The sequence below is a fragment of the Triturus cristatus genome, chromosome 8 (genome assembly GCF_964204655.1).
Source record: "Triturus cristatus chromosome 8, aTriCri1.1, whole genome shotgun sequence".
Classification (NCBI taxonomy): domain Eukaryota; kingdom Metazoa; phylum Chordata; class Amphibia; order Caudata; family Salamandridae; genus Triturus; species Triturus cristatus.
The window spans coordinates 1460918428-1460946015 of NC_140591.1; the positions used below are offsets into that span (position 1 = coordinate 1460918428).

The following is a 27588-nucleotide window of genomic DNA, read 5'->3' on the forward strand; positions in this document are numbered from 1 at the left end:
AACCCAACCTGATAATCAATCTGTCTCACCATGAGCTGTCACCAGCTGAACGAAGTCTACTCAACAAAGGGCTAACATTTTGTCCAGAAAAACATCAAGATACAGTTGAAACCAAGATAGACATATACAAATATGTTCGCAAATTAAAACTGAAGAAATTCTTTGAAAAAACGGTTTTCAATTCAGGCCAAATTGAAGTAGATGAAGACATTAATATTACTACTAATATTCAAGAATATATTATAGCAGATACCAACAGTCTAATAACAGCTTATGAATTGGCTCATGATGTTGACCAAGGTGCACTAACTAGTGCACAAGTATTAAAAGAGCTGGGAATCCAGACAGATAATCATCCGAGTACCAAATTCAAGAAGAAATCCAAATTCTGTCCAGCACGCCATCCTGGCAATCGAATAGACACTTTCCATGACCTGGCTGTGGCAGAACTTGAGGCCATGGAAAACATAAAACATGGCAACAGAAAAGAAAACCTATCATTGCAAGAACGTCAAGCTCTAATGATGTTAAAAAATAATCATCTAATTGAAATTAAACCAGCAGACAAGGGTGGCAACATTGTCATCCTCAACAAACAGGATTATGTTGATGAAGCAAAACGTCAACTAAATGATCAAGCCAATTACACAAAATTGGCCAACAATCCTATTCCAAGAATGACTGCAGATATACATGAGCGGCTAATGAAATGGCACGACAAGGGATTGTTAAGTTTCGATGAGATGACCTTCCGAACTATAATTGATCCCCTGATACCAACAATATATTTTCTGCCTAAAGTGCACAAAACATTAAACAAACCTCCAGCACGTCCAATAATATCTAGCTGCGGATCCTTGTATGAAAACATCGCATCCTATGTTGATCATTTTCTGGCACCAATTGTTCCAACGTTGAGTTCTTATATCAAAGACACTGGGGACTTTTTGAGGATCCTGATGGAAACAGACTGGCATCCCGAATATTTGTTGGTAACGATCGATGTAGTTTCTTTGTATACCTCTATTAATCACAATATCGGGCTGACTGCTATTGCTTACTTTCTCAAACAGAGACCAATTGGGGATTTACAGCACTCCAACATGCTGTTGGAAATGATTGAACTATGTTTAACCAACAATGTGTTTTTGTTTAATAAACAAATGTACTCTCAGAAATGCGGTATGCTATGGGAGTTTCCTTCTCTCCAAGCTACGCTAATCTCACCATGGGTTGGTGGGAGAAAAACGTGGCTTGGAGAGAAGAAAACGACCCGTACACTGCAAACGTGGCATTATGGCTACGTTTCATTGATGATCGCTTCTTGTTATGGAGGGGATCCAAAGATAAACTGATAGAGTACATAATGATACTGAATCAGAATGATGTTGGTCTAACATTCACTTTCAACAGAGGGAAATTGAGTTCTTGGACACTAAAGTGTACATAAAATCTAATAAGATACATACAACTCTGTTTCGTAAAAAAACAGCAACCAATAGTCTTCTTCATGGAAGTAGCTTCCACCCAGAAAATCTAAAAAGGAGCATCCCATATGGGGAGTTCCTAAGGATGAAAAGGAACTGTTCTGAACCCAAAGAAATGGAGGCCAAGTTTGAGGATACAAGAAAACGATTCCTCCAACGGGGATACAAACATAAGGATGTCATAAATGGAGAGATCAAAGCCAGACATGAATCAAGAGCCCAAATATTGATTGACAAAAACAAAAGCAAATCGTCAGCATTGAAAAATGATTCACCACAACTTATCCCAACATATTCCAAAGAAAGTTTTAAAATTCGTAAAATTCTCATGAAATATTGGAATATAATCAAAAAGGATCCAGACATTAGGACACAGATAGGAAATCACCATTGATCTCTTATAGAAAAGCACCTACAATCTGTGATACATTGGTTTGGAGTCATTTAAATAAAAAAACTAATACTTGGCTTCAAAAAAGACAAAAAGGATTCACCAAATGCCTGACATGTAAGGCTTGCAAAGTGGGAAGAAATTTGAAAACAATTAAAGACCCTAAAGGTCAAACTTTTGAAATCAAAGGAACTATCACTTGTGAATCCCAGTTTGTTGTGTATTTAATCAAATGTTGTTGTGGCCAACGATACATAAGATCAAATATATGTCCGCTGAAGAAACGCATATTAGAACACATTCGAGCAATCCAGAACGAAGACAACACCTATGCTATAGCTAAGCATATTCAGAATCATGTTGGTAAGACCTGGCTAGACATTAAATACTCCGGTCTAGCTATGATACCCGACCATGAAAAAGTAGGCAACAGAACTCAAAAACTGCGACAACTGGAATCTAAACTCATAATTCGTTTTAAAACCAAAAATCCGCTTGGGCTTAATGGAGATGAGGAGATGCATGTACATTTATAGTAATTTGTACAAGCAAGCTTAAAGATGAACTGAAATTCTAGGATTACTGTAATGCTATAATTCAATCTTCCTCTTCTCCCCTCGTGTTTCCTGTTTCCTTATCTCTTCTTTTTTGAATGAGTAGATGCAAATACTAAGTTATTGGCATAACAATTTCTGCTAATCGGTTCATCTCCAAGGTGGTAAAATAATCAGGCACTTAGCCTCTAAATCAACTCATGTATCACTCAATACAAATGAGCAGAAATACGAGCGTATTTAGCATTGATGCTATACGCCGTAATCTAATGAATATTCATTCATGCTCATATAACTGGCCACTCAGGCCATGCAATTCTAAAACAACAATCATTATAATTAACCATTGGAGTGAACTTATTCAGCAGATAAAATGTCATTAAATGTCTTACAAACTACATAGTCCACAATGCATCATTACCGGTTCACGTGGCTATTTGGTATAAAATGATTAAACCAAAAACGGACTTGTAAAACTACCGTGATCAAGAGCTGTGTTCAGCTTGAAACGCGTAGGTGGAGAGAAATGTAGTCAATAAAATTCAATTGACTATTCCAGAGCGAGTGCGGCGTTTCTTTTCCAATTGCTTTGAAAAACTTTATGGGGACAAGTCCTTTCCCTTTCCTCGTCGCCGGCACCAGCATAAGCTGTTCCTCCCACAAGGACATTTTTGCTCGGAATATATATATATATATATATATATATATATATATATATATATATATATATATATATATATATATTATCTACTGGCGGTCGCCAGTAGATAGTTATAGTTAGGACCCTGTTTCTGCAACATTCTATTTGGAATAACTTTGGCGCCGGTCGACGAATCCTCGCGAAATTTTCAAAATAGGTGGGGCGCTACGCTCCGCTCCTACCCTGAAAGTCTCGGGGGGATTCGTCAAGCGGGGGCTGAGAAAAAAGGGGATTCCCAAAACGCGTTTTTCCCATGCATTTTTCCATAGGACCTTTAGACACAGCTACAGCCCGAACGGCCGAACAGAGTTACTTGAAATTTGGCAGAGAGGTAGTCCTCAGGTCAAGGAAGTGCCTTTTGTAGGTCTGGTGTAAATCTGTTCAGTAGATCCTGAGAAAATAGCATTTAAATCAATATATATATCTGAGCCAGCTTACGGTGCGCTTACTGTGCGCTTACGGTAAGCTTACCGTACGCGTACGGTGACGTGCGCGAGCGCGATTCTGATTGGCTGTTACATCTTAGTAAACATTCGAATCGGTCGAAACCAGGAAGCGGTGGCCGCCATTTTCTCTCTCGCACTCGGAGGGGGGGGGGGAGGAAAAACAAAGGTGGAAAATATGTAAAGGAGCATGTTAGACAGCTCCTAACCACCTAGCATTGAATAAGGGGCCCCACAAGACCCCCCAAGGCAAAAAAATCAATTTTAATTTTTTTCGAAAAAACGCCGATTACGCTTACCGTACGCGTACGGTAAAAATTAATTATAAAAAAAACAATATCCACACTCACCCCTCCCCCGTGTACAAAAGGGGCCCGTAGGTCCACTTTTGTGCATGGCCCAAGTTTTCAATGAACAATGAATAGATTAAGTTTCTCAACGAAGCGCATAATATGTCCTCCGTGTGCGGACGATGCGCGAAGTGCATCGTGCGTACATGGCCCATCCAGCGTAACATGGGCACGTGGTGCGCGTAGCTGCACTAACTGCGTAAAGTGGGCGCGCGGTGCGCGAAGCGCACCGTGCGCGCACGGAACGAACTGCGTTAAGTGGGCGCGCACGCCACCAACGGCGTAAAGTAACTTAGCATTTAATAAACCGTACAAATTCACTGAAAAAACCATAGGTTTCACACACGTTATAGTTAGGAATTAGCATTTAAAAAACCTTGCAAATTCACTGAAAAAACCATAGGTTTCACACAAGTTATAGTTAGCGGACATTTTACTGATAAAAAACCATTGAAATTCCCCCGTTATAGTTAGTGCAGGCAACTATAACTCACGCGACCGCAATCCTCTGCTGATGCTAATACTGTATTTAGACACTTATGTCTTCTTCCATAAATTTTTAGCTATACATATATTACAAATATTTTTTTTTCATAAAGACACATATGTCATCAGCAGAGGATTGCGGTCGCGTGAGTTATAGTTGCCTGCACTAACTATAACGGGGGAATTTCAATGGTTTTTTATCAGTAAAATGTCCGCTAACTATAACTTGTGTGAAACCTATGGTTTTTTCAGTGAATATATATATGTATGTATGTATATATTAATGTATTTTTAATGTTTGATATCTGGAGCGTACATGACCCATTCTATATAAAAATATATAGGTTCAAGCTGTAATGGATATATTTGTATTTACAGAATTTGATATACCTCTGTGATAAAGGGGTGATGTAATCTGAGGAGGAATGAACCTGTAGAAAAATAAAATAAAAAAGATAGAGAAAATCTGTGGTAAAAAGAAAATGATTAAACAATGGGTATACACCGCAGAAAATAAGGAGAAGATAAAGTAAAAAAATATAGTTATAATGAAAATATAAAATTATAACTATAATAACTCCAATAAGACAAAGAAAATTACAAGTGAGGGCTAGTGATGATTTAAACAAAGTGAGAGGAGGGAAGGGAAGAAAAGGAGACTAGAAAGAAAATAAGAAAGAAATAAGGAAATAATTTTAACAAAAAACCCCCCTTCTCTCACTCTATATATATATATATTTTTTTTTTTAGCACTTTAGCACTTTCACACTTAGCACTTTAAAAAGCATTATTTTGCACACAAGGACATATGACATAATATATATCTATCAGAATTGTCCGTTTAATATAAGGGTTTATTCAGGATTTGGAAAGAAAAACTGTGACATAATATATAAAAAAATGTTAAATGAAATTGTATCTTATGGAATGCTGTCTTCATGCATTATATATTGGCATGCTGCATTTAAGCATTAACTTGGTTATCAACAAAGGGTACATTTAAATGCCTTACTGTTGAAGCAGGACTATTCACCATAATTGATGTTTAGACAAAAGAAATTATTATGTCGATATCCAATGGTGATGACCATAAGAAATGACTTCACACAGTAACATCATGAGTATCTATACTTTAATACTTATAGAAATGTGTGAAAACAAAATGTTACGGACATTTTTCCTCTTTTTATGGAAATATTTATTCAAATGCATTTATGTACTCCCAAAGTGGCAACTATATTTCAGCATTTAAGCTATGACAAAATTGTTTGTAGGGTACTTGTATTTACATATGTATTTTTTTCATGTCCTTGATCATGTGCAAAGTTTTAACCTATCACGCTGCACTATGTCACTTTAAATTGTTAAGCAGGACCAAAAAAATGTTACCATGTGATCAAGACTCCTAGCGAGTTGAAACGCGTTATGGCGGCATCAATAAACACCTAAAGGAATGCACTTAACTTGTGGTCTGTGTCCGTATGCGGCAAGGCTAGAGCGAGGAGCTTGCGGAAAAAGTTATATATATATATATATATCTGTATTTACATGATCTGCTAGTGTAATAAACAGGAATAGAACAAATTTAAAGATTGCAGCGCTACAAGTAATGTTGTTCCTGAGTTGTTTGACAGCCTATTCAAGGCTAGATATTGGAAAACAACTAAGTCCAGGGCATGAAAGTACACACTAACACTGCGCACAAAAATACGTTTATAAGCGGACATGTAAAAAGCTCCAAATTATGTGGTTACTGCTTGATACAAATTATAGACCTAGATGAAAACATTTGGGAAAGCGCGATATAATGAACTCAATTATTTTCAAGTAATTGAATTTCTTTAATTTGAAACATGTTACAAGATGGCGCCCGACAAATTGCATTAGTCCTCTGTCTATCACAATGAATTTGTATGTGTTATAAGATGCCAGAGTAACAGCGCCAGTCGACATTGACTAAGGCTGACGCCGAAACGAGTTTGTTGATTTATTTTCTCGCAATACAATCCTAAGGTGGATTTAACCTAACGGGAGTGCTGGTCTCAAATTACTTTGAGTAAATGCAGCTATCCATATAGAAAAGAGGAGCTGAGCAATGCTACAGGAGTTTCCTTTGCACACATATATACATTCAACATGAAGCAGTGAAGAAAACAAAGAGCATTTGAACTGCTTTAATATGCAGCAGAAAAAACATACTCCTGCAAAGAGGAATGACAGCATTGCCAGCTCACAGGCTGCATTGCATAAAACACTCATTGTGAAAAGCTAACCTCATAGAAACACATAGGAATAAAACTGGCACCGTGCCTTTAAGGCAGCCATGACCCCTAGCTTCCCATCATGCCTCAGGGGTGACAGTTAGGTCAGTTCTTTGCGGAGACCCGTAGGCCAGGGCACAAAGAAATGACATTTATCGTAATAATTTGGCCGGGGAGGCGGGTGGGTTGCTTATGGCTATTGATGAGGATACCCCTGGAAGAGAACTAGGATTACAGGTACGTAACTTATGCTTCTCTTCCATGGGATCCTCATCAGTTGTCATAAGCATATGAATAGAATAGCAAGGCCATCCCCTCAACCTGCGGGCAAATGTCAAGCATAAACTCAACAGGATTGAGACCTATCATGACGGCAATGAAATTAGCATTGGAACAAATTCCTCAAGGAGGCTTGGCCCACTTGGGTATCTGCTCTAGAGTCAGAATCAAGCCTAGTAAACGTGTGTATCGATTTCCAAGTTGCCTCCTTACAAATCTCGGCCATCGGTACATTATGCAAGAAAGCTACTGTAGCTGCTTTTCCCCTAGTGGATTGAGCTCTAGGGGAAACCAACAAAGGCTTGTTTGCTAACTGATAAGCCAGCTTAATGCCGGACACTATCCACCTCGAGATAGATCGTTTTGAGGCTGGAAAACCTGTCCTGACGACACCATAGTTTAAGAATAATTGGTCAGACTTCCTAATTGATTTTGTTCCCTCCAAATAGAATTTTAGAACCCTCTTGAGATCAAGTGAATGAAGAGACCTTTCTGCTGGAGTAGCAGGATTGGGGAAAAAAAGAGGGAAGGGAAATTGTCTGGTTTACATGGAAGTCAGACACGGGGCGTGGCCTAGTTGGCTATGAAGGCAGGCGGGCTTTGCTGAGGCTCCGCGATCGGGCAAGCAAGCCGCCCGTTTCCCAGCGCCGATTTGGACGGCAGACGTATCAGACAGACGTCGGAAGATGTGCAGCTTTTAGCGCTCTCCTCAAAAGCCGGCATTGGAGAAGATTTGGGCTGCGGACGGCGGAAAACGGAACACGGGACCAGGGCTGCAGAAAGCAAGATGGCGCCCGCCCGTTGTTAGTTGCTGGCAGAGAATGGAGAGGATCACGGCGGACGTCCCCAGCGGCGACACATCCCGTCCTCACTGCTAGCTCAATCCGATGCAGACAAGCGGTGCGGGCTCCCAATGAAGACGCCCGCGAACCCACGAAGCAGAGAGAGCCTATCAGCCTCAGCGACATCAAAAATGACGGCTGGGCCCCGCGATCGCCGGGGATGCTGAACCTAAGGTCCAGGGGCCCCCCACAACCTTAAGGATTGCGGTGAGCGACCGAATTACCTGCCCCTCTCCCTCAACCACCGAGCACAGGTATACCCCTTATGTTATACTGCCTGGACCAAAGATGGCGCCTGTGCTCCCGGTGAGGCAACACAATTGAGACCACACGCTGGGAACCTCCGTGATGGCTCCGAGCCCACAAGCTCCAGGTGAGCCATCGGATTCTTCAGGTGGGACCATTACAGCGGAGGGTCCCCCACCCTCCTCCCCCTTCCCAGTACAGAGTGTCCCAGGCGCACCTAAAATAGACATTGCCTGAACCTGGCATGGAGACGCCAAATCCATAGCCGCTCCTACCATATCCCATACGCCTTGCCAAGGGCGCATCGTGAGGGCAGCTCGTCACTTTCTCGCGGACCCCTGCAACGTCCTCGACATCGGGATCGCCACATGTAGTCCCACGCGTCCTTCCAACCACGAGTGACGAAAAAGACGTGTTGACAGCAGGGGCTCCCCTTCTCCCATAGTCCAATTGACCTGGCACCGCTCTACCTCTGATCGGTTGGACTCGTTGGTTCTCCTGGCCCAACACCGAAACACCTCCGTTACAGGCTGCATGCCTCAAGGTGAACACAGCATCACAGACCCTCACGGTCACCACAATGGGGAAACCAAGGGCGTCCCAACACACCACAGTGCCCGAGACAGCCCCCGAAAACATGCCTAAGGCCAAGACTGGGACTGTATTTGCTACGCCACAGGCCGATCTCTCAATCTCAGATAAGCTGGACCAAGTACTGTTAGCCATCGAACACTCTAGAATTTCTGTGGAAAAGCGCTTGGGCACCCTCACGACGGACATTAATCTCATACGGGACGAGCATCGCAAACTCGCCGATAAAGTGAAAGAGGGGGAGAAGGATCTAGCTGCGTTACAACCCACTGTCAAAAACGACTTTGCAAGATGTCCTGACTCGCCTGTCCAGGAACGTACGGATGACTTGGAAGGGAGCTCACGTCGCTGCAACATCCGCGTGCTGGGCCTTCCGGAGGGGATTGAAGATATGGACCCGCTGGGATACGGGGGAAACGTGGGTGAAGCCGTTCACCCCGGCAGCGGACAGGACGGCGTTCTTCTCCATCGAACGGGCCCACAGACTACCAGCTCGCAAACCACCACCAGGAGCACCCTCCAAACTGTTGCTGGCGAAATTCTTACATTTTCGCGAACGCGACGCGGTGCTGCGAGCGGCCAGACAAGCAGGCCCCCTGCAGGTGGAGAACAAACAAATCATGATCTTCTCGGATTATGCGCGTGCAGTACAGCAGCAAAGATCCTTGTTCTTGGAAGTAAAGCGACGGCTACGCGCAAAACCACATACAGTACTCCCTCCTCTTTCCAGCTCGCCTCAAGGTGCTCCATAATGGCGTGGCCACCTTCTTCACGAGTGCAGAAGAGGCGCACGATTGGGCGGATCTGCACTGTGCACATCAATCTAGAGCGACGTCCGCACAAGACCGTACCTTCAAAGCACCTCGTACCAGAAGACGCACCCACAAACAGCAACTCGGCGGAGCAGACACAAGGTCCCGGGCCGCTCAAGTTACTTACCCAAGATTCCCCGGACCTAGAGCAAATCATGAAAGAGAGACGGGAGGATTGTTGATGTTGTCCTCCTCTGCCTCTGGAGCCTCTACGGTTCTGAAACTGAGACCTGGATTGCTGATTCTGCTTTTGCTGCGATTGAGGGATTTGAACACTCTGCTGGTAGTTTTTGCGATTGTAAGGCCTGTATCTTCGTCTGAATTCTTTTTTCTTTTCTAGGCTTACCGCCTTCAGCATATCCAGCTCAGCCTTCATTCGGGCCATCTCTTCATCGGTATGGGAACCAAAAAGAGATGTTCTGGAAAATGGAAGATTTAAAATCCGATGTTGAGTCTTCGGCTTTAAAGCTGTTAGTCGCAGCCATGACGACCTTCGTGCACAAATGCCATGTGCATATGAATGTGCAGCCGGAGAAGCTCCGTCCGCTGCAGTACTAATCACTTGATTAGAAACCAGTGCCCATTCTTGGAGAATCTCCGCAAAATCTTGCCTGTCCTCTTTTGGCAGCTTTTCCTTAAAACGCTCCTAAGAATCCCACAAGGACCTGTCGTAGCATCCTAACAGGGCAGCAGCGCTTGATACCTTCAAGAAAGATGCTGCAGATCCGCAAACCTTTCTCCCCCAAGAGTCCTGGGCTCAACTCTCCTTGTCTGGAGGCACCGAGGATGAAGAAGCGACTGCATGAGTTTTCTTTGCTGCCGCAATCATCCCCGAGTCCGGTGGGGAATCTGACTTTAAAAATAAAGGATCCGAAGCCGCAGGCTTATATTTTTTCTGAATCCTCGCTGGAGCAGCTTTAATCAAGGATGGGGTGAGGAAAACTTCCATCACTGGTTCGATAGGACCAGGAACCAGTGGGAGCAAAGGTCTAGACATACACCGTTGATGAAGAGTCTCGAATATGATAGAGGTGGAAGTCTGCGGAGCTGACATATCTATGTTCAGTTTCAGTGCTCCTCTAGTGAGTACATCGTGAAAAGTATGGATGTCATCGATGGGTGACACTCTAGAAGGATGGCGATCCGTAAGGGTAGGTGAATAGTCCCTTTTTGAAAAGTGAGAGGACGACGAAGACCAACACTGTGTTCTCATTCTCTTCCGATGAGCATGAGATGGTCTATGCTCCGGAGATTTGTCCTGACGATCCCTGGTCCGAGCAACAGGTGATCTGTCCACCTCCTGTACTAAATGTTCCAACGGGGATCTGTGTAGTGGACTGGAATAGTCCAAAGGCCGTCTAGCTTGCCCAGGAGCATCTTTCTTCCAATGGCTGATAGGAAGAAGCCATCATGGCGACAGATGTACTGAAGGAGACCTTTGCCTTCTTGGTGATGTTGGTCTTGATGATTGTCATGCCTCTGGAGATGGAAAAGAACTTTTTGTTGAAATAACTTGGAGAGCTCGCCGCTGAAGGCGATGACTCCCTGCGGCCTCTGGAGGTTTAACAGTGCCTGGAGGAATGCCTCGACGTCGAAGGGGAGTGCCTCGACATCGAACGACTATATGTGACCAGCACCGGCGAGTCTTTGGAGAGGGATCTTCTCCTCAACGTCGACCTCTCTCCCCGCTTCGATCTCGAATGTCTTGACGTTGAAGCAATCGACCTCATTGACCTAATCCTCGATGCAGAGCGTCTGGGAGAAGTTTAAGTGTGAATCGAAGGAGAACTCCTTCTCGACGTCGTGTCCTTGCTGGACGTTGATGGAGACCGCCGTCTCTACGCCAAACGCCGCCTGGAATACTTGACTTTGGGTCCCAACGACGAATCCTTCTTCGCCGTCAACAAAGATCTGGCCCTCGACGTTGAATGCCGTCTGGTCAGCGACAACGGAGGAGTCTGCTTCGGCGTTGAATGTCTCACACCTGGCGACGACGATGGCTGTCTCGACGTCAACCGCCGCCTGGTTGACGGTGACTGAGACACTTGTTTTGACGTCGATCCTCGTTCTACTGGCGACGAGGAGGCCTGTCTCAACGTTGACAGCCGCCTGGTAAACGGCAACAGAGACATCCGCTTCGACGCCAATCACCGCTCTACTGGCAACGGCAGAGCATGTCTCGACGACGAACGCCGTATCGTCGGCGATGATAGAGATTCCACTCACGACGTTGTGTGAGCCCGCACCAACGGAGATCTACTCCTCGACGCCGATCGTCGCCGGGTTGACGACGGCAGAGGGTGTGACGTACCTGCAGTCTTAGTCGACGTCCGGTGTTCTCTCAACGGCGAGCCCGCCGTCGATGGTCTTCTTGTCGATGTTTTCGCTGCCGGTGAAGGTATTTTCAGCGCCGATCCAGACGCTGAGGGAGAGCAAACTGGAACTTTACTTCTGGATGACGATCTTGCTCTCTCCCTTCTCTTCTACACCGGAGATCTGCCTCTAGAAGGAGCTTTACCCTTTTCAGCCAGCCCATAAAGACGAATCATCTCTCTGTCTTTCAGAGTACGCCTGGACATGGACTGACAATGTTTGCAAGTCTTAGGATCATGATCCTCAAGAAGGCAAAGGATACAGACAGAATGTGAGTCTGATCTAGCCTTCTTTTTGCCACAGGAAGGGCAAGAGTCAAAGAGAGATGGCATTGCTGAGTGGAAAAATATGCCTAATTCTCTAAAAAGAAAAAAAATAGAAAACTACTTTAAAAGCCAAAAGATGTCAATTGAAGTAGGTTTTGGCTAAAAAAATAGTAGATATTTTCTGACAGAAATCAGAAAAAGCAAGAGCTGAAGTAACCAGGGACCTGACAGAAGGAGCCGGAAAGAACAACTGACCTAACTGTCTCCCCTGAGGCATGATGGGAAGCTAGGTGTCATGGCTGCCTTCAAGGCACGTGCCAGTTTTATTCCTATGTATTTCTAGGAGGTTAGCTTTTCACAATGAGTGTTTTATGCAATGCAGCCTGTGAGCTGGCAATGCTGTCATTCCTCTTTGCAGGAGTAGGTTTTTTCTGCTGCACATTAACGCAGTTCAAATGCTCTTTGTTTTCTTCACTGCTTCATGTTGAATGTATATATGTGTGCAAAGGAAACTCCTGTAGCATTGCTCAGCTCCTCTTTTCTATATGGACGGCTGCATTTGTGATTGTGTATATATATATCTTCATATATGTTTCTCACATATATGTATATATTGTTTCCGGGGTCCCCGCTCATGGGCGGGAATACTCATATGCTTATGACTATTGAAGAGGATCCCCTGGAAGAGAAGCCAGGTTTCAGTTAGAATCAAGCGGTCCAGTTCTTGTGTGAGGATGAGGTAAGAAATATCTGCTGCATGCTTCACCGCTGATCTGCAACTGAGCAACATTGATTTGATGTGTGAGTTAGTTGCTAACGCTTCTAGGTGAGGGCGACCAGTAGTAACTTATTCTTGTTCGTAGATCTCAGGTTAACACTTGGCGCACTAAAAGGGTCAGAGGATATAGTTTGGATGTAGAGTAGAGTGTGAGGAGACACTGCAAGAGCCGTTGTAAGATAAAAATTCGGAGAACGTGTCAACATTAGACAATGGTGAGTAGACCTATGGGGTCTGGAGTGGTGGTCCGGAAGAGGCTGTGTTTACCAGCGTAGGCTGAACAGGTTATTGGAAGAAGAAATCCCCCCACCCCGCTGCAGTGTTTATTCCTTTCTGGAGAGCTGGGACGATTAGTCTCAAGGGTAGGGTATAGTTTCCAAAACTACTCTATTTTCAAAGAGAAATGTATGAGGGTCTGCAGGCCGTCCTTAACAGTTTGAAGATCCTGCTTGAGGTCAGCCAACTTATCCTCAATATAAGACAGGCTATCATGGTCTACAGTCATTCTAGGCCTGGATGGTGGATGGGACCCCTTATGGAGAGGGGTGTTGAAAGGCAGAATAGTCTCCTCTAAAGTGCGAGAGAGCGCATTGAGGGGGATGGGATCCAGCTAGAGGTCAGCCATAATATCCTCAGTGGGGTAAGGCTGGTATTGTGGACGGCAGGTTTAGGGGTGACTAGTTGAAGAGACAGCCCTTATAGAGGCGTGGTGGGGGGGGGGGGCAAAATGGCTTTATCTTGTGTGAGGAGGAAAGAATTGGTGGAGGAGACAGGATGATGAGAGTTCGAGGAAGAGGTATTTGACAAAGGGACGGTGCACTCAAGGAAAAAGTCTTTTCAAATATCCCAAAGATTGTTTCTTTATTCTTATTCAAATCCAAGGACAGTCAAACTCAGTCACCCTTTTAGTATAAATTGTATATAATGTATTTATTTGTGAGACTTATTATGTTTGTGTTTGGTGTTGTGCTGTTATTTTAATCATTTGTATGTAATATATGGTATTGTCATGATATATATGTACTGTTGGCAATGTAGGTTGTTGTGTTTTATGTGGTATAAGAAGTGTTTTTGTATACATGTATGTTTTTATTTGTATTGATTTACAGCCCTGACGAAGTTCTTTAAGAACGAAACGCGTTGGCTGAGTTTGACTGTCCTTGGATTTGAATAAGAATAAAGAAACAATCTTTGGGATATTTGAAAAGACTTTTTCCTTGAGTGCACCGTCCCTTTGTCAAATACAAGTTTGTATATCTGGTTTTCCAGTAGAGCACAAGTGCGGCCTGCTCTGGATGTGTCTTTGCACCAACTAAAGAAACTGCATTTCGAACTAGGATTTGGTGTGCTTAACATTGGTCAGCCGTACGGGGTTTTTTTGTTCAGTTCGAGGAAGAGGTACTGGAGTGTGAGACTGGGAGAGTGGTAGGAAGACCTCGCATTTCGATATTCAGGCAGACTTGAGTTGATATGTCCGGGTTAGGTTTGTTGGTATTGCATTCACTATGAGTGTCGGAGGATTTGTCAGACCGACTCATATGGTGTGAGGGGGGAAGCAGAGTGGGTGGAGATGAAGGAGCACGAAACAGAGGATACCACAGCTGAGGGGAGAACGTGATTAAGTAGACTCGGAGGGACTGAATTATCAAGTGCATTTTTAATTCTCATAAAGATTCTGTCAAGCGTTCCAGATTTCGGTCAGAAGCTTGTATAAGGATGTTTCCGTTGTTGTAGACGGATATCGCAAGTTCACCATTAAAGTCAGCTGAGGGTAATATGGTTATTCAGTAACCACGAGAGGTTTAGTTCATTGGTTTGGAACGAAGTGTTGATGTTAAGACTCTTCTCCATTGACCTCTTCTGGCACTACAGAAAATTAGGTTGGTAACCACAACACCCTTTGATGCGCAGAAATAGGTGTCAGAGATAAGCGTTTCAGGGCAATGTTTGAGCAGATTGTGTTTGAAGGTCATTGATGCTTTATTGGGAAGGTTGAGAGGATAGTCAATCTTAAAAGTATTAAGACCAACCTGTGTCAGGATGTCTTAAGAGCTATTAGTAGATTTCGCCATGGTGAGGATAGCGACCTGCTAAGCATGGATGTTGGAGGATCTTGGATGATGAGGGGACATCCGAAAGTAGCGTAATATTCCACCATTAGATTTCAAGCAATCGGTGCACTGTGTAATATGAGACTAGCTCGTTGTTGAGAAGTCAAAAAAGTAGTGTAGTATCCTCCTTTAGAGCATTTGGTACAATATAAACCAAGCGCAAAAACCATTCAAAGGGGACTGTTGCTCAAGTGAGAGGACCAATTTCCATTTGGAATCCTGTGCCATTGATGTATAAGCGCTAATTTACTTTCAAATGAGAGGAGTAAGACTTAGGATTAAACATAACATCTCAGAGGGAAGACTTAACTTCAAAACTGGTAAGACGAAAACAGACCGTCAAAAACTGTCTAATTAGGGGGAAGATGCAAGTCCTATGTTTATTTTCCCAGCCCCAACTTCAACCGCCATCTTGAGGAGGGGAAAAAGTCGATTCAAAATTGTTTGCTTAGGGGTAAAGATGTAAGGGTGTAAGTCCTATGTTTATTTTTACCACCCCAACTTCGGCCGCCAACTTGAGGAGGAGATTCCGTAAGGAGGGAGAAATTAGGAAGCACAACATAAAATGGAAGAACAAGGATTTTCGAAAACAAAAAGGGCACGATGGACCCAAGCCACGACACCCTCAAAAGCGGAAGCAAATGTCAAGGAGGGAGGCAGGAGAGTTCACAAGATGTGGCCGTCGGCAAAAACAGGGTTTCTGCTGGCAATTGTCAGGGGGGAGGTACGAGAGGCACCAGATGCAGCCTGTTGGGAAAATCAGGCGTCAACGGGTGCATCAGCGAGTTAGAATGCAGGAACACCAACTCACTGCCCCATCGTAAAGCCGTAGGAGTTCAATATACATCAGCGAGGGCGTTGAATGATAATAAACCCTATGACAGGATACATGGAAAGATCTAATGTTGGGGTACATGCAGAGGTAAATTACATCCCTTCTACAATTATAACAATAACCACATTTAGAAATTTGGGGTATGAAAAGTCCAATCAACAGGTTTGGCATACTGATCAAACTGGATGGAAGTCATGGCACTTGCACTGCTGCGGACAGGGATCCTCACAAACTGAAGAATTAAATTCTCACAGGAGTGGCTCTTGCACCAACAACAACTGAGGCAATAACAACCCTGGCAAAAAACCAAGTATACAGAACCATATCTTTCCTGAATTTGGAAGCTCTCTTTCGAAAACCCTAGCAATGCGACTGGAGGACCTGCACCTTGATCTTAGGCACCAAAATCAGTTGGGGTTTATTAAGAGAATGGAAACTGGATAGCACCCAAGAGATTCTACCCAATATAGTAATATAGTAAAAGTCAGAGAAATTGTTATACCTTCAAAAGACCCTTAAAAAGGGGTTCGACAGGTGATCTGAGCCTTTAAGGTGAAGGTCTTGGGCAGGTGGGTCTTTTGGACAGAATTGTAAAAGGGTGCTAGTGAATTAACAGCCTTTGAGGTTGATCTCATTTTTTCCCTCAAAAGTCCTCCAACCTCGATATCAGTCTTAATGTTGGAACGCCAATGCTCCTAGAACACTCAAGGCTGAACCTCTTAACTTGTCTAAGTCTTACTGATTAAATATCATGGCTAGTCACCCTACGGTTTAGATTTCATAGAATCGTCTACCCCCCCAAGGGGTGGACAAAGAGGTAGAAAGACCACCACCAACACCGTGGGCAAAAATGTGACTTGTGCATTTAGATCAGACTTGCTTAGTTGGAGCAATCACAAAATATTCTGGGTGGAGCACATAGCAATGGTGATAATGACAGTCCTACTTAAGTTTCCATCTCTATTTCTACTTTGGGCGCTTTCACTCATGATATGTGTAACTTATATTTGGGAAGGGGAAAAAAGCACATATCTGAAGGAAGCGCGGCACAATCCCAAGGTGCGGGGGGTAGATATTTGATGCGTCTCTACTACAACTACAAGGCTTCACAGTTGAAATTGGAATGGTCCTATCACAGTTTTCAAATTGGAATGGTCCTATGTAGACATGCAAAAGTCCGGATGTGAGGCTCAGACAAGCTGTGGGGGGACTACACTGGCCCGCGCTGTGTGGATTGACTAACAGAGGAGGGCAGGCCAGGAACATCAAAGGCGCTGCGGCCGACCACAAGGGTGCCATTCCGGAGGCCAAAAACACATAAGTATCGGCCTCCCCTGTAAGATCACTGCCGACTAACTTTGGGGCCAGTACAGATCTGTTCTCTTCCAGCTGAGCTCCGCAAGGACCACTACAAAGACTGTACCAGCTTGGCACGAAACCGTGTGACTGCATGGCGCAACAGACTATGAACATCCAATGCATGTCAGAAGATTAGGCTATCACAACATATAGTACAGAAGGATCTGGTGTGGCGTTACCACCTCCCAAGAGTATTCACACTATTTAGTTACAAAGTTACAAAATGTTATCAAAGTTTGAAGATAAGTGTAATCTGGGATATGGGCTTTCCCTGTAGCGTTGGAAATGGGGATTCGAAAATATCATGTTAGTGTCCTGGAATATACAGGAGTTTAACAATAAACATAACAGCAAACAGGTAATTTATTACCTACAGAGGCCTCAAGTAGATATAGCCTTTATCCAGGAAACACATTTACCACCCAGTGCGCTGCCCACTTTTGCTACGAGCTGGGGACCTCATCGCTATTTTGCAAACTACAGCTCATACGCCAGGGGAGTCTCTATATTGATACAGAAGTGTGTTCCGTTTTGCCCGTCGGCAAAGGCCGACACTGAGGAACGGTACCCGATGGTGAAGGGACACTTGTTGGGCCACCCTATACTGCTGTTTAACATATACGCACAAACCACTGACAATCCGTTTTTTTACCTAGACCTTTTAACCCAGCTTGACTGCATGGAGACAACACAGGTGTTGATGGGGGGGGCCACTTGAGTCTATTGCTTAACTCCACCTAAGACAGCTCAGCGAACAAACCTGACACTGAGGCTAGATCCAGGCGTAAGTTCGCTGGCCTCAGGGAAGAATACCATTTAGAGGACACCTGGCAACACCTACACCCCACGCAGGCAGTATATACGCACTACTAGGCATATCATAAAACGTGGACCCACTTAGACTATTGGCCCCTAGCACCCGGTCTAACACAATTGATAGAATCCATGTAGCACTAACCATGCACCTTGTTGGACCATTCGCCGGTACTGGTGAAACCGTGTATCCCCAGGGCAGAAGGGGTGTAGAGACAATGGAAATTCCCCGAAATGTTTAAGTCCGAAATGCGTCAGGCAATCATGGACTATTTTGAGATAAGTAAGGGAACAGTGAACTCCTGGGCTAAACTGTGGGAAGCCTACACAAGAGGGATTTGCATATCCAAACACACTGGTATCTTGAAAGATTTACGACGCACCCTATCACAGTTAGAAAAGCAATTATTGGAGCTAGACCAAACAAGCAGCAGACCCTCAGTCCACTTACACACAACAACGGGCTATGTTGATGACAGAATATCACGAAGCAGCAGACCGGGAATCACATTACCTGAGGAAATACGTGGTAACGAAAAGATACGTGAAGGGCGGTCGACCGGGGCGCACACTTGCACACATGTTACAACTCCCCAGAGGCCACCCATGTATATCGGCATTCCAACAGCCTGACGGCACACATGTGCCAGACACACTACGCATACAAGATACCGTACTTTCCTACTATACTGACCTGTATACAGCCCGCACATCCGGGGACACAGCGGACTGCAACACTTATTTAGACAAAGTGGCCATGGTCTAGCTCAGTTCCGCACACAGGCAGCTTCTCAGTGAGCCTTTCACGGAAGAGGAGTTCACCTAGGCAATAGATGCCATGGACTGCTCAAAGGCACTTGGCCTCGACGGATTCTCAGGCTGCATTTACAAAGCATATATACATCTACTCGCCCCATACCTCTTAGAACTTTATCAGGAATCAATGGAGAAGGGAGTACTTCCGTCCACTCTCCGCGAAGCCTAATAATACAGCTCCCTCAACCAGGGAAAGACCCGCTACAATGTGGATTGTACCGTCTACTTTCCCTATTGAATTTTGATAATAACATTCTCTCCAAAATGTTAGCTACTAGACTTTCCCTCTGACTGGACCAGATTATATCTCCTACACAATCTGGGTCTGTCCCACACAAATCCACGGCCATGAACCTACGTACGCTTTTTGCAGTTATCCACAGAATTTTCCCCACTATTCCGGCTGCTGCATAGCAATTCGACGCCGAAAAAGCATTTGATTCCTTAGAACAGCCATTTTCGCAGTCCACACTAGGCAGGATTGGAATTCCATCAGGATTCATCTCCATTATCAACCTATTATACACTAAAGTTACAGCATATATCCGCTAAATGGAACACTAACACAAGCATTTTATCCTACACGAGGGACTAGACAGGGCTGCCCTCTCTCTGTCCTTTATTGTTGGTCATAGCACTAGACCCAATAGTGCGCCACTTGCAAACACGACACCTCCATAGAGGACTTCAATTAAAAACGGGCCTGCTACTCATTACGCTGTACGCAGATGTTATTACTCTATATGTGCGGCAAGCAAGCAACAATCTGGACCCGATACTTAGGGAGGTAACTAGATATGGCGCCCTGTCTGGACTACAGGTAAACTGGGGCAAATCCGAACTAGTCCCCCCTAACTATGTACCGGGGAAGTGGACACCGAATACCCGCCCGTAAGGTGGGAGGACTCCGTAAAATACTTGGGGATACACATTAACAGAGATCCAGATCTGATACTACGGCTTAACTATGGAGCAGCAATGGAAAAACTGACTAGTCAAATGGCGGGTTGGCTGAATCAACCGCTAACGAAGGTAGAATAGCAATACTACCGCTAATGAAGGTAGAATAGCAATACTCAAAATGGCGGTACTCCCCATATTCCTCCATTTCACAACATACCCATCCCAGTGACGGCCTTCTTTTTCGCAACGCTCTGCACATCACTAATATGCCTCGTAAGGGGAAATAAACAACCCAGGATCCGCTGGGACACACTGATGTTACCATACGAATGCGGTGGGTTCGGGGTTTTGAATCTCCACACACATTACTTTGCAGCTCAGTGCAGCTTCACAAGGCATTGGCATCATGCAGATGCCAGGATACCGTATGCTAGACAGGAGGCTGACCTTACACACCCTACCCCACTCGTAAAGCACACACTGTCCAAATACTCCTTAGACACCATGGGTGACCTATTCCCCGAAGGACACATCTTTACACGGACAGAAGATGCTTGTTTTCGTGATGCTCCGCTGATGACCACTTCGTGCTAGACGTGCATTGCACTGCTCCCCACAAGGAATACTGGAATAAGAGCAGCATGGGAGAGAGACTTAGGGCACGCACTTTCAGATTTCCATTGGCAATATTGCTGTGCACAAACATGCAAGATTTCCTTAAACCACTGTCACAAGTTGTCACACTTTAAATTCCTATGGCGTGCATACATCACCCCTATTAAAATCAACTGCATGGATCCCGCCCGCCCACACAACTGTCCCAAATGTCTGGCCCCTTCGGCGGATTTTGCCCACATGACTTGGACATGTACAAAGTTGGCAAAATACCAGAGGAACATCTATGTTGAGCTTTCTCGCATGATACACGTGGTGCTCACACCCGATCCACTGCAGGCACTATTGGAGTTTGTGTATACCATCCCTAAAGCAGTCCGCCGTTACACTGCACTAGCCCTAATGCTTGCTAAAAGAGAAATAGCTATACACTGGGGTAGCAGATATTCGCCGAACCCACAGGCATGGATTACCAGTTTAACATTCTGCAACATCAAAAGTGATCTTTATGCGCAACTACAGCCACCCACCTCTAGGCCACGTAACATATGGCATCAGCTTCACACCTACTCGAGTCACAAACAGCATCGGACCTGCACGCCGAATCCGATACACAACGGTAGCCTTCGAAGGGGCTGAAGCCCATTTGGGGAATATCATTGGGATAGCATATAACAATAAACTTAGACATATGTTAGATTTGGTCGTACATGTTGTGTAAAGGGTCAATAAATTGAATAATATTTGCGAAGCGCTGAATATACAATAAGATGTGTAACACAGTATGAAAACAACATATGTCTGTTGAATGTTCACGGTATTAATCTGAGTAAAATGAAAATAAAGTGTTAAAAAAAAATAACAATTTATGAGACCAAACATGTTGAAGGTCAAAGAACCCTTGCACATATACTCTTATCTTGCCCGAAACTGTAAGCATACTGAAATGCGCTATTGCAGAGTGTCGAACAGGCTGTCTCAAAGGTAGAGCTAGCCAAACTACAACTGCCAGGAGTCGCTTTAGAAGCTGTATACCCATTTCATTGCCCTAAAGTCAAATGGATCTCCAGTCTGCTATTACTGGGAAACCCTGCTTGAACTACACTTTTGCTGAAGTCCCAGGGTACAACACATGGCTTGGAAAAGTGTGGGCTTTGTTAGAGTCAGCGAAGTTAGCATAAGAAATGTTGAGGGAGAATTTATTGAAAAAATGTGGGGACCAGTCCTCCTCTTCCTGGATAGAGAATGCAATGCTTGGACTGGTTCCTAGCACCAGAAGACTGAGCAGAGATAGAGCAGAGGCAGGCTGACGGAAATAGAGTTGTTGGGGAAGCACTTAAGAGGGCAGGGCATCAAACCACAGACATAAATAGTAAACAAACGGAATAAACTATGACTATGACCAATTGTCTGATGTGTACCACTACTCACTGCTCCGTGATTTGGAATTGCTGTGCTAAACATTGCAAGAAAATTACTTAAACAAAAAGCCCCAACACAGAAAGCAACTGAAAGGTAAGACAGAAGATACTAGCTAACGTATAGAGGTTATATGAATTTGTTGATATGGTAGTAATTCCAGCAACATGAAGAATGAGTGACTTGGAAATACAAGAGCAAGGTCTTTGACCAAAATCCCTTCTATCATGCAAGTCAAATGATGGCTCTTGCCACCTCGATTTCATAGCAGTAAATGATTCAAATCGTCAAAACAACAAGAACACACATATTAACAACTTGTAGATAGCAGCTCAAAGTTCCATGCACTGTAATGTGCTGCTCTGCCTGAAATGTTACTTGTTTCCATTATTCAGGAATTTGCTTTAAACCTTTACTACCTCGGCTCTATTCAAATCACAAGAGGAGTTTAATGCTGTACTACACCATAGCCTTCAGTGTTCAACCTGAGAATCAATGCCCTACACGATGGGGCTCGAACTTTAGAAAATCCCCAACATAAGCGGTCATGGTAAATTTTTTTGTTACTGCATAAAGAAAACAGCAATGGATATCTTGTTCCTCCCAGCTAAAACAATTCTACATGGGTCTACAAAATTCTAGTGATAAATATGGTAGCGCCATGTAAATAAAAATTGTTTTTGCAAATTAGAATAAATATAATGTAGGTCACATAAATTAAGCAGCTAGGGGCATATTTTGTCAGATCAAAAAGTACACAGAAGATTCAATGTTAAGACGACTCTTTCCAAGTCTCCCAAAGCATGAATTAATCACTGCTGAACGGGTCTGTGAATTCCCAATTTGATCACAGTCTGTCAGGCTATATATTATGTTGGACCATTCCAAATGCTTTACCTTCTAAATTGCATTTTTCTTTTAATTCATTGGAAGTCCAAAATGCACATATCACTTTTAATCTGCATGATACTCTTGAAATTAGAAACACACTATTTGTGAACACACATACTTTATCCTCGACTTTTGCCTTAACTTCACCCATAAACCTGTTGGATTTTTGTCAGATGGCAATTTTGCCAATGGAATAAGCACAGGTAATATAGGTTTAATGCAAGAACAAATTAAAATATTATGACTTTTTTCGTTCAAGAGTTTGTCAGTGTGAATTGTGAGATAAAAAAAACATGAAATGCTACCAAGATGTGATTACCTGAATTGCAGATTGTTTCTCAGATGAGGCAGACAGCTGCACTTGAGTTTGCAAAGGTTGGGACTGCACGTATATTTTTTGAGGAGTTGCCACCTGCTGAAGCTTGGGAAGATGCTGTGTGGTTTTTACCGCCAAGACCTGCACAACAGTTTGTTGTGGTGAGTTCACCCCAGAAGAAACGTGCTGCCGCTCTTTGACCAGCAGGTGGTGTTGCGTGTGCTGCTGCGATTGATCCTGCGAAAGTGGAGTAAACTTCTGTTGTCGAAGGGAGAACTGTGCTGTTTGCTGGATCTTGTGCTGGAACTGGTCCGGATGGAGTTGTATGATCTGCTTTTGTTTAGTTTGCAAGGACTGCACAGTTTTTAACTGCAAGTGTGTACCTTCCTGATGCACCTGTAGGTGCTTCTGCTGTCTTTGCGCCTGAGTTAGCGCAGACTTGTAAAACAAGCCAGTCTGGGGGTCTAAAGTGTCCATCTCCTCCACTTCGCCCTCCTCAGTCACAATCTCTTCACTGTGCTTCGTAAAAGCAGCATGACTACTTAATGCCTGAAATTATATGAATATAAAAACATTTGAAACATTTTTTTAAACCACACTCAAAGCCCCAGTTTTCCTGAAGCAGTAAGGTAAATAGGCAGTAGACTGAAGTCACAACTGATATAGGATGCACAGAAAACAATGTGAACAAATTAGTGCAAACATAATGGCAAGCACTCTTAGAACATTAACCATATCACTGATAAGCCACTGTCATCAAATCATTTAATGAAATGGAAGAATACATTCAATGAACAATTTAAAAGAAATGAGAAGCCATAGGGCAGGTACTGTTCCAACTCAAGCAACGATGTGGCATCTAACATCTCAGAGAAATGGTGGGAAATGTATTTGAAAGACTGACTTGGAGAGGCAATAGGGTGAGAAGAACAAGTTACTTACCTTTGGTAATGCCTTATCTGGTAGAGACCATCTAGCAGGAGATTCTTTAGCTTTAAATTTCCCCAGGCGTTGGACTAGATTTGGAAGATTTTTTGAGAGCAGTACCCTTGCGCGCTGTTAGGTCGCGTTGGTCGGCTCCAATGTGCGTAATCAGCATACCAGAAGTGATGTCTGTGTCACCTATATAGGCACCATCTCTGCTAGCTGATTTCAAATAATTTTCACAACTTTCTACTTGCAGAGCCATGAAATGCCCCGATCCTGGTGCGTCCAATGTAGGGTCCTAAAAGGGATCAGCCATGACCCTAGAGATCTGTCCGCAGAGTGGGGAAGAATAGGTGGGTTGGTAAGGAATCTGCAGCTAGATATAGTCTCTACAAGATAAGGCGTTACCAAAGGTAAGTAACTTGTTCATCTGATAAAGACTTCTAGCTGCATATTCCTTACCTTTGAGTATATGATACCTAAGCAATACCATCCCCGGTGGTGGGTCTGTGAACACATTTAAACTATGAAGTCCTGCAGGACATAACAGGCGATATGCCCGCCCCTGAGGATCTGACTGCCCAGGTAGTAATGCTTGGTAAACGTGTGTACGGAAGCCAACGTTGCTGCCTGGCAGATGTTCAGGACTGGGACACCACGTAATAACCCTGTGGTCTCAGCTTTATCTCTAGCGGAATGAGCACGTAAACCTTCAGGAGGCTGCTTCTTTGCCAGTACGTAGCAGATCTTGATACAGAGAATGACCCATCGAGAGATGGTCAGTTTCTGCACCACCCGACCTTTCTTTGCACCAACATACCCCACTAAGTTGGTTCTCCACCTGGAACTCTCGTGTGCAATCAAGGTAGAACGACAACGCTCTTTTTGGGTTAGGTAGGTGGATTCGCTACTCTTTCTTAGAGGGTTGTGGAGCAGCATAGAAGGTGGCAAGATGACAGATTGGCCCACAAGAACTGGTGTTGTGACTTATCAGGAAAGAGGCCCTAGTGCAAAGCACCAGTTTGTCCAGATAAATAGAGAAGAATGGAGGCTTGGAAGATAAAACCTGGAGCTAACTCACCTTCCGACCCGATGTAATCGCAACAAGAAAGACTGCTTTGATGGCGAGCAGCCTGAGGGGACAATTGTGTGGAGGCTCGAAAATCGTGCACGTCAAGAATGTGAGAACCAAGTTAAGGTCCCACTGAACTATAATGAAAGGAGAAAGGGAACACAAATGTACAAGACCCTTCAAAAACCTATTTACAAAATGGGGACTTGAAAGGGAGGGTTGATCTGACAAGCGCAAGAAGGCAGAAGGAGCAGAGATATCGCCCTTGAGAGTGCCCAGAGCAGAGCCCTGTTGGGCAAGAGAAAGACTGAATAGTAGCACCTCAGAAAGGGGATCAATTTATTTGAACACCATGCCACAAATCTTTTCAAATGGTAGGTTATGGCTCCAAGGATAACGTTACAGACTACAGGAGGAAGGACGAAAGCTGTCAGTTGCCACTGCTCAATCTCCATGCAAGAAGGCAGAGAGTAGACCGGTTCGGGTGGAGGATTCCCCCCCCCCCCCGCCCCCCGCTGCTGCATAAGAAGATCCTCCTGAAGGGGCAGCCTGATCAGAGGATCGATGGCCATGCTCAGTAGCTCAGGATACTAGACACTCCGTGCCCAGTCTGGAGCCAGAGGGATGACTTGGGCCCAGTTGATCCAGGAGTGATATGGGCGGAAAGGAATACAGGAGGCCTGAGCTCCACTTGAGGAGAAAAGCATCTCCGACCGACAGCCTCCTTGGACACTCCATCAAACAAACCTGCTGACATTGCGCGTTCTCAGCAGAGGGGAATAGATCTAACCAAAGGTCTCCCCACTGTTGAAAGAGACCTTGCGCCACCTCCGGAGAAGACATTTGAGATTTGTTCGGCTTCAACAGCTGAATTTGTTGGCCCTGACGTCAGGGAACCTGGCAGGTGTTGAACCATCAGGGATATGCCCTGCTGTTCCAGCCATGTCCAGAGGTGCAGAGCTTCTTGACAAAGGGGCTATGACCCATCCAGCCCGGTTTGTTGCAGTACCACATGGTGGTGGTGTTGTCTGTGAAAACTTGCACTGGCCTTCCCTTGATGGAGAGTAGAAAGGTTTTCAATGCCAGTCGGATCGCACAGAACTCCAGCATGTTGATGTGGAGTCCGGATTCCGCCAGGGACCAGAGTCCTCTGATCTCCACCTCTCCCAGGTGGCCGCCACATCCCAGGGTTGACACATCTGTCACGACTGCGAGATCTGGTTGGTGAAGGGAGAGAGGTCTGTCTCTGACCCAATCATGGTTCGTCAGCCTTCACTGCAAGGCCTTTGCCATTACCTTAGAGATCTGGACCATGTCGGAGAGATTCCCCTGATGCTGCACCCACTGGAACATCAGATCCCATTGCAGAGCCCGCATGTGCCATCTGGCATGGGTCTCAAGCAGGATGCAGGAGTATATGTGGCCAAGTAGCCTCAGAGTAAGTCTCTCCAAAACCCATGATAGAGGCTGAAACATCAATATCATAGCCAGAATGTCATGGACTCACAGCTCAGAAGGATAGCCCAAAACCGCACTGTCTTCACCGAACAGCTCAAATGAAAGTTGGCGCCTGAGAGGGAGAAAGGTGTGATTCTGGCATGGTGATAGTGAACCCCAGTGAATGCAGGAGGTTTCCCATAGCCTGGAGGTGAGACGACAGCCTGGGGCGGGCCCACGTTCAGCTGCCAGTCGTCAAGATAGGGAAAGACTAGCTGCAACCAACAATATCACCTTGGTGAACACCCAAGGGGTGCTGGTAAGGCCAAAAGGGTGACCGGTCAACTAAAAATGCTTGTGGCCTACCGTAAACCGCAGGCAGGCAGGGCAGCGATGTGAAAATAGGCCTCCTGGAAGTCCAGCGCTACCATCTAGTCTCCTGGGTCCAGGGCAGACAAGACATGATACAAGAAAAGAGAGAGGGACCCCAAAGACACAGGAGAGGGGCACCAAATACGACCTTAGTCAAACAGACAGAGCCTCCTTGTCATCAATACATTACAATCAGCACACCTTTCACACTGGCGGGATAAAGATGGACAGCACAGATGTAGTCACAACAATTGAGAGAAAAAATAAGTCATAAAAATGTATTCACAATTTCATTAAAAATTCTGTAAGTTCAATACTATATATTGTTATATGGCTAATTATGAAGCAATTACAATATAAACATATCAATACCTAAGTATCAGAATATTGTTAACAAAACATCTGCAATAACAATTCAATAAACACCATAAAACATAAAACATAAGATTGGGAACAAATTAAAGAAGGACAATGTAGTCCTATTCACAAAGGGAAATCACCAAATCAACGATTCATCAATTGCGACCCCAATTAATATCACTTTCATTTATACATGTCACAAAAAACTGTAATCAAAGATTTTGTGTGGTTTGACATGGCTTGGCAGTTCGAGCTGGACTGTTCCCATGAGGCACAGGGTCAGACTGATTTGCATATGGCCATGTCTGAACTGGTGTGGCGTAGTGAGCTAAAGAATCATGATGGATTAAACCCAGATCAGTTGACTGGGGGGTGAGTGCTTGCAATGTTCAACACTCCGTCCATCATCCACTTTGGTTTTGTTTTGAATTGTAAGATGGTGGCATTGTGGGAGGGGTAGTCTTGAAGGGGAAAGAGTAGCAC

At 44.4% G+C, this 27588-nt stretch overlaps 1 protein-coding gene across 7 annotated transcripts in view; it reads right to left on the reverse strand.

Moving 5' to 3' along the window:
* Positions 1–27588, reverse strand: part of EMSY (EMSY transcriptional repressor, BRCA2 interacting) — a 402733-nt gene that overhangs the window by 67874 nt on the left and 307271 nt on the right. For all 7 annotated transcript variants that reach the window (XM_085623273.1, XM_085623278.1, XM_085623276.1 and 4 more), the window contains one exon: positions 22941–23486. In XM_085623273.1, coding sequence (XP_085479399.1) covers positions 22941–23486 — 546 coding nt within the window. The remainder of the gene's footprint in view (positions 1–22940; positions 23487–27588) is intronic.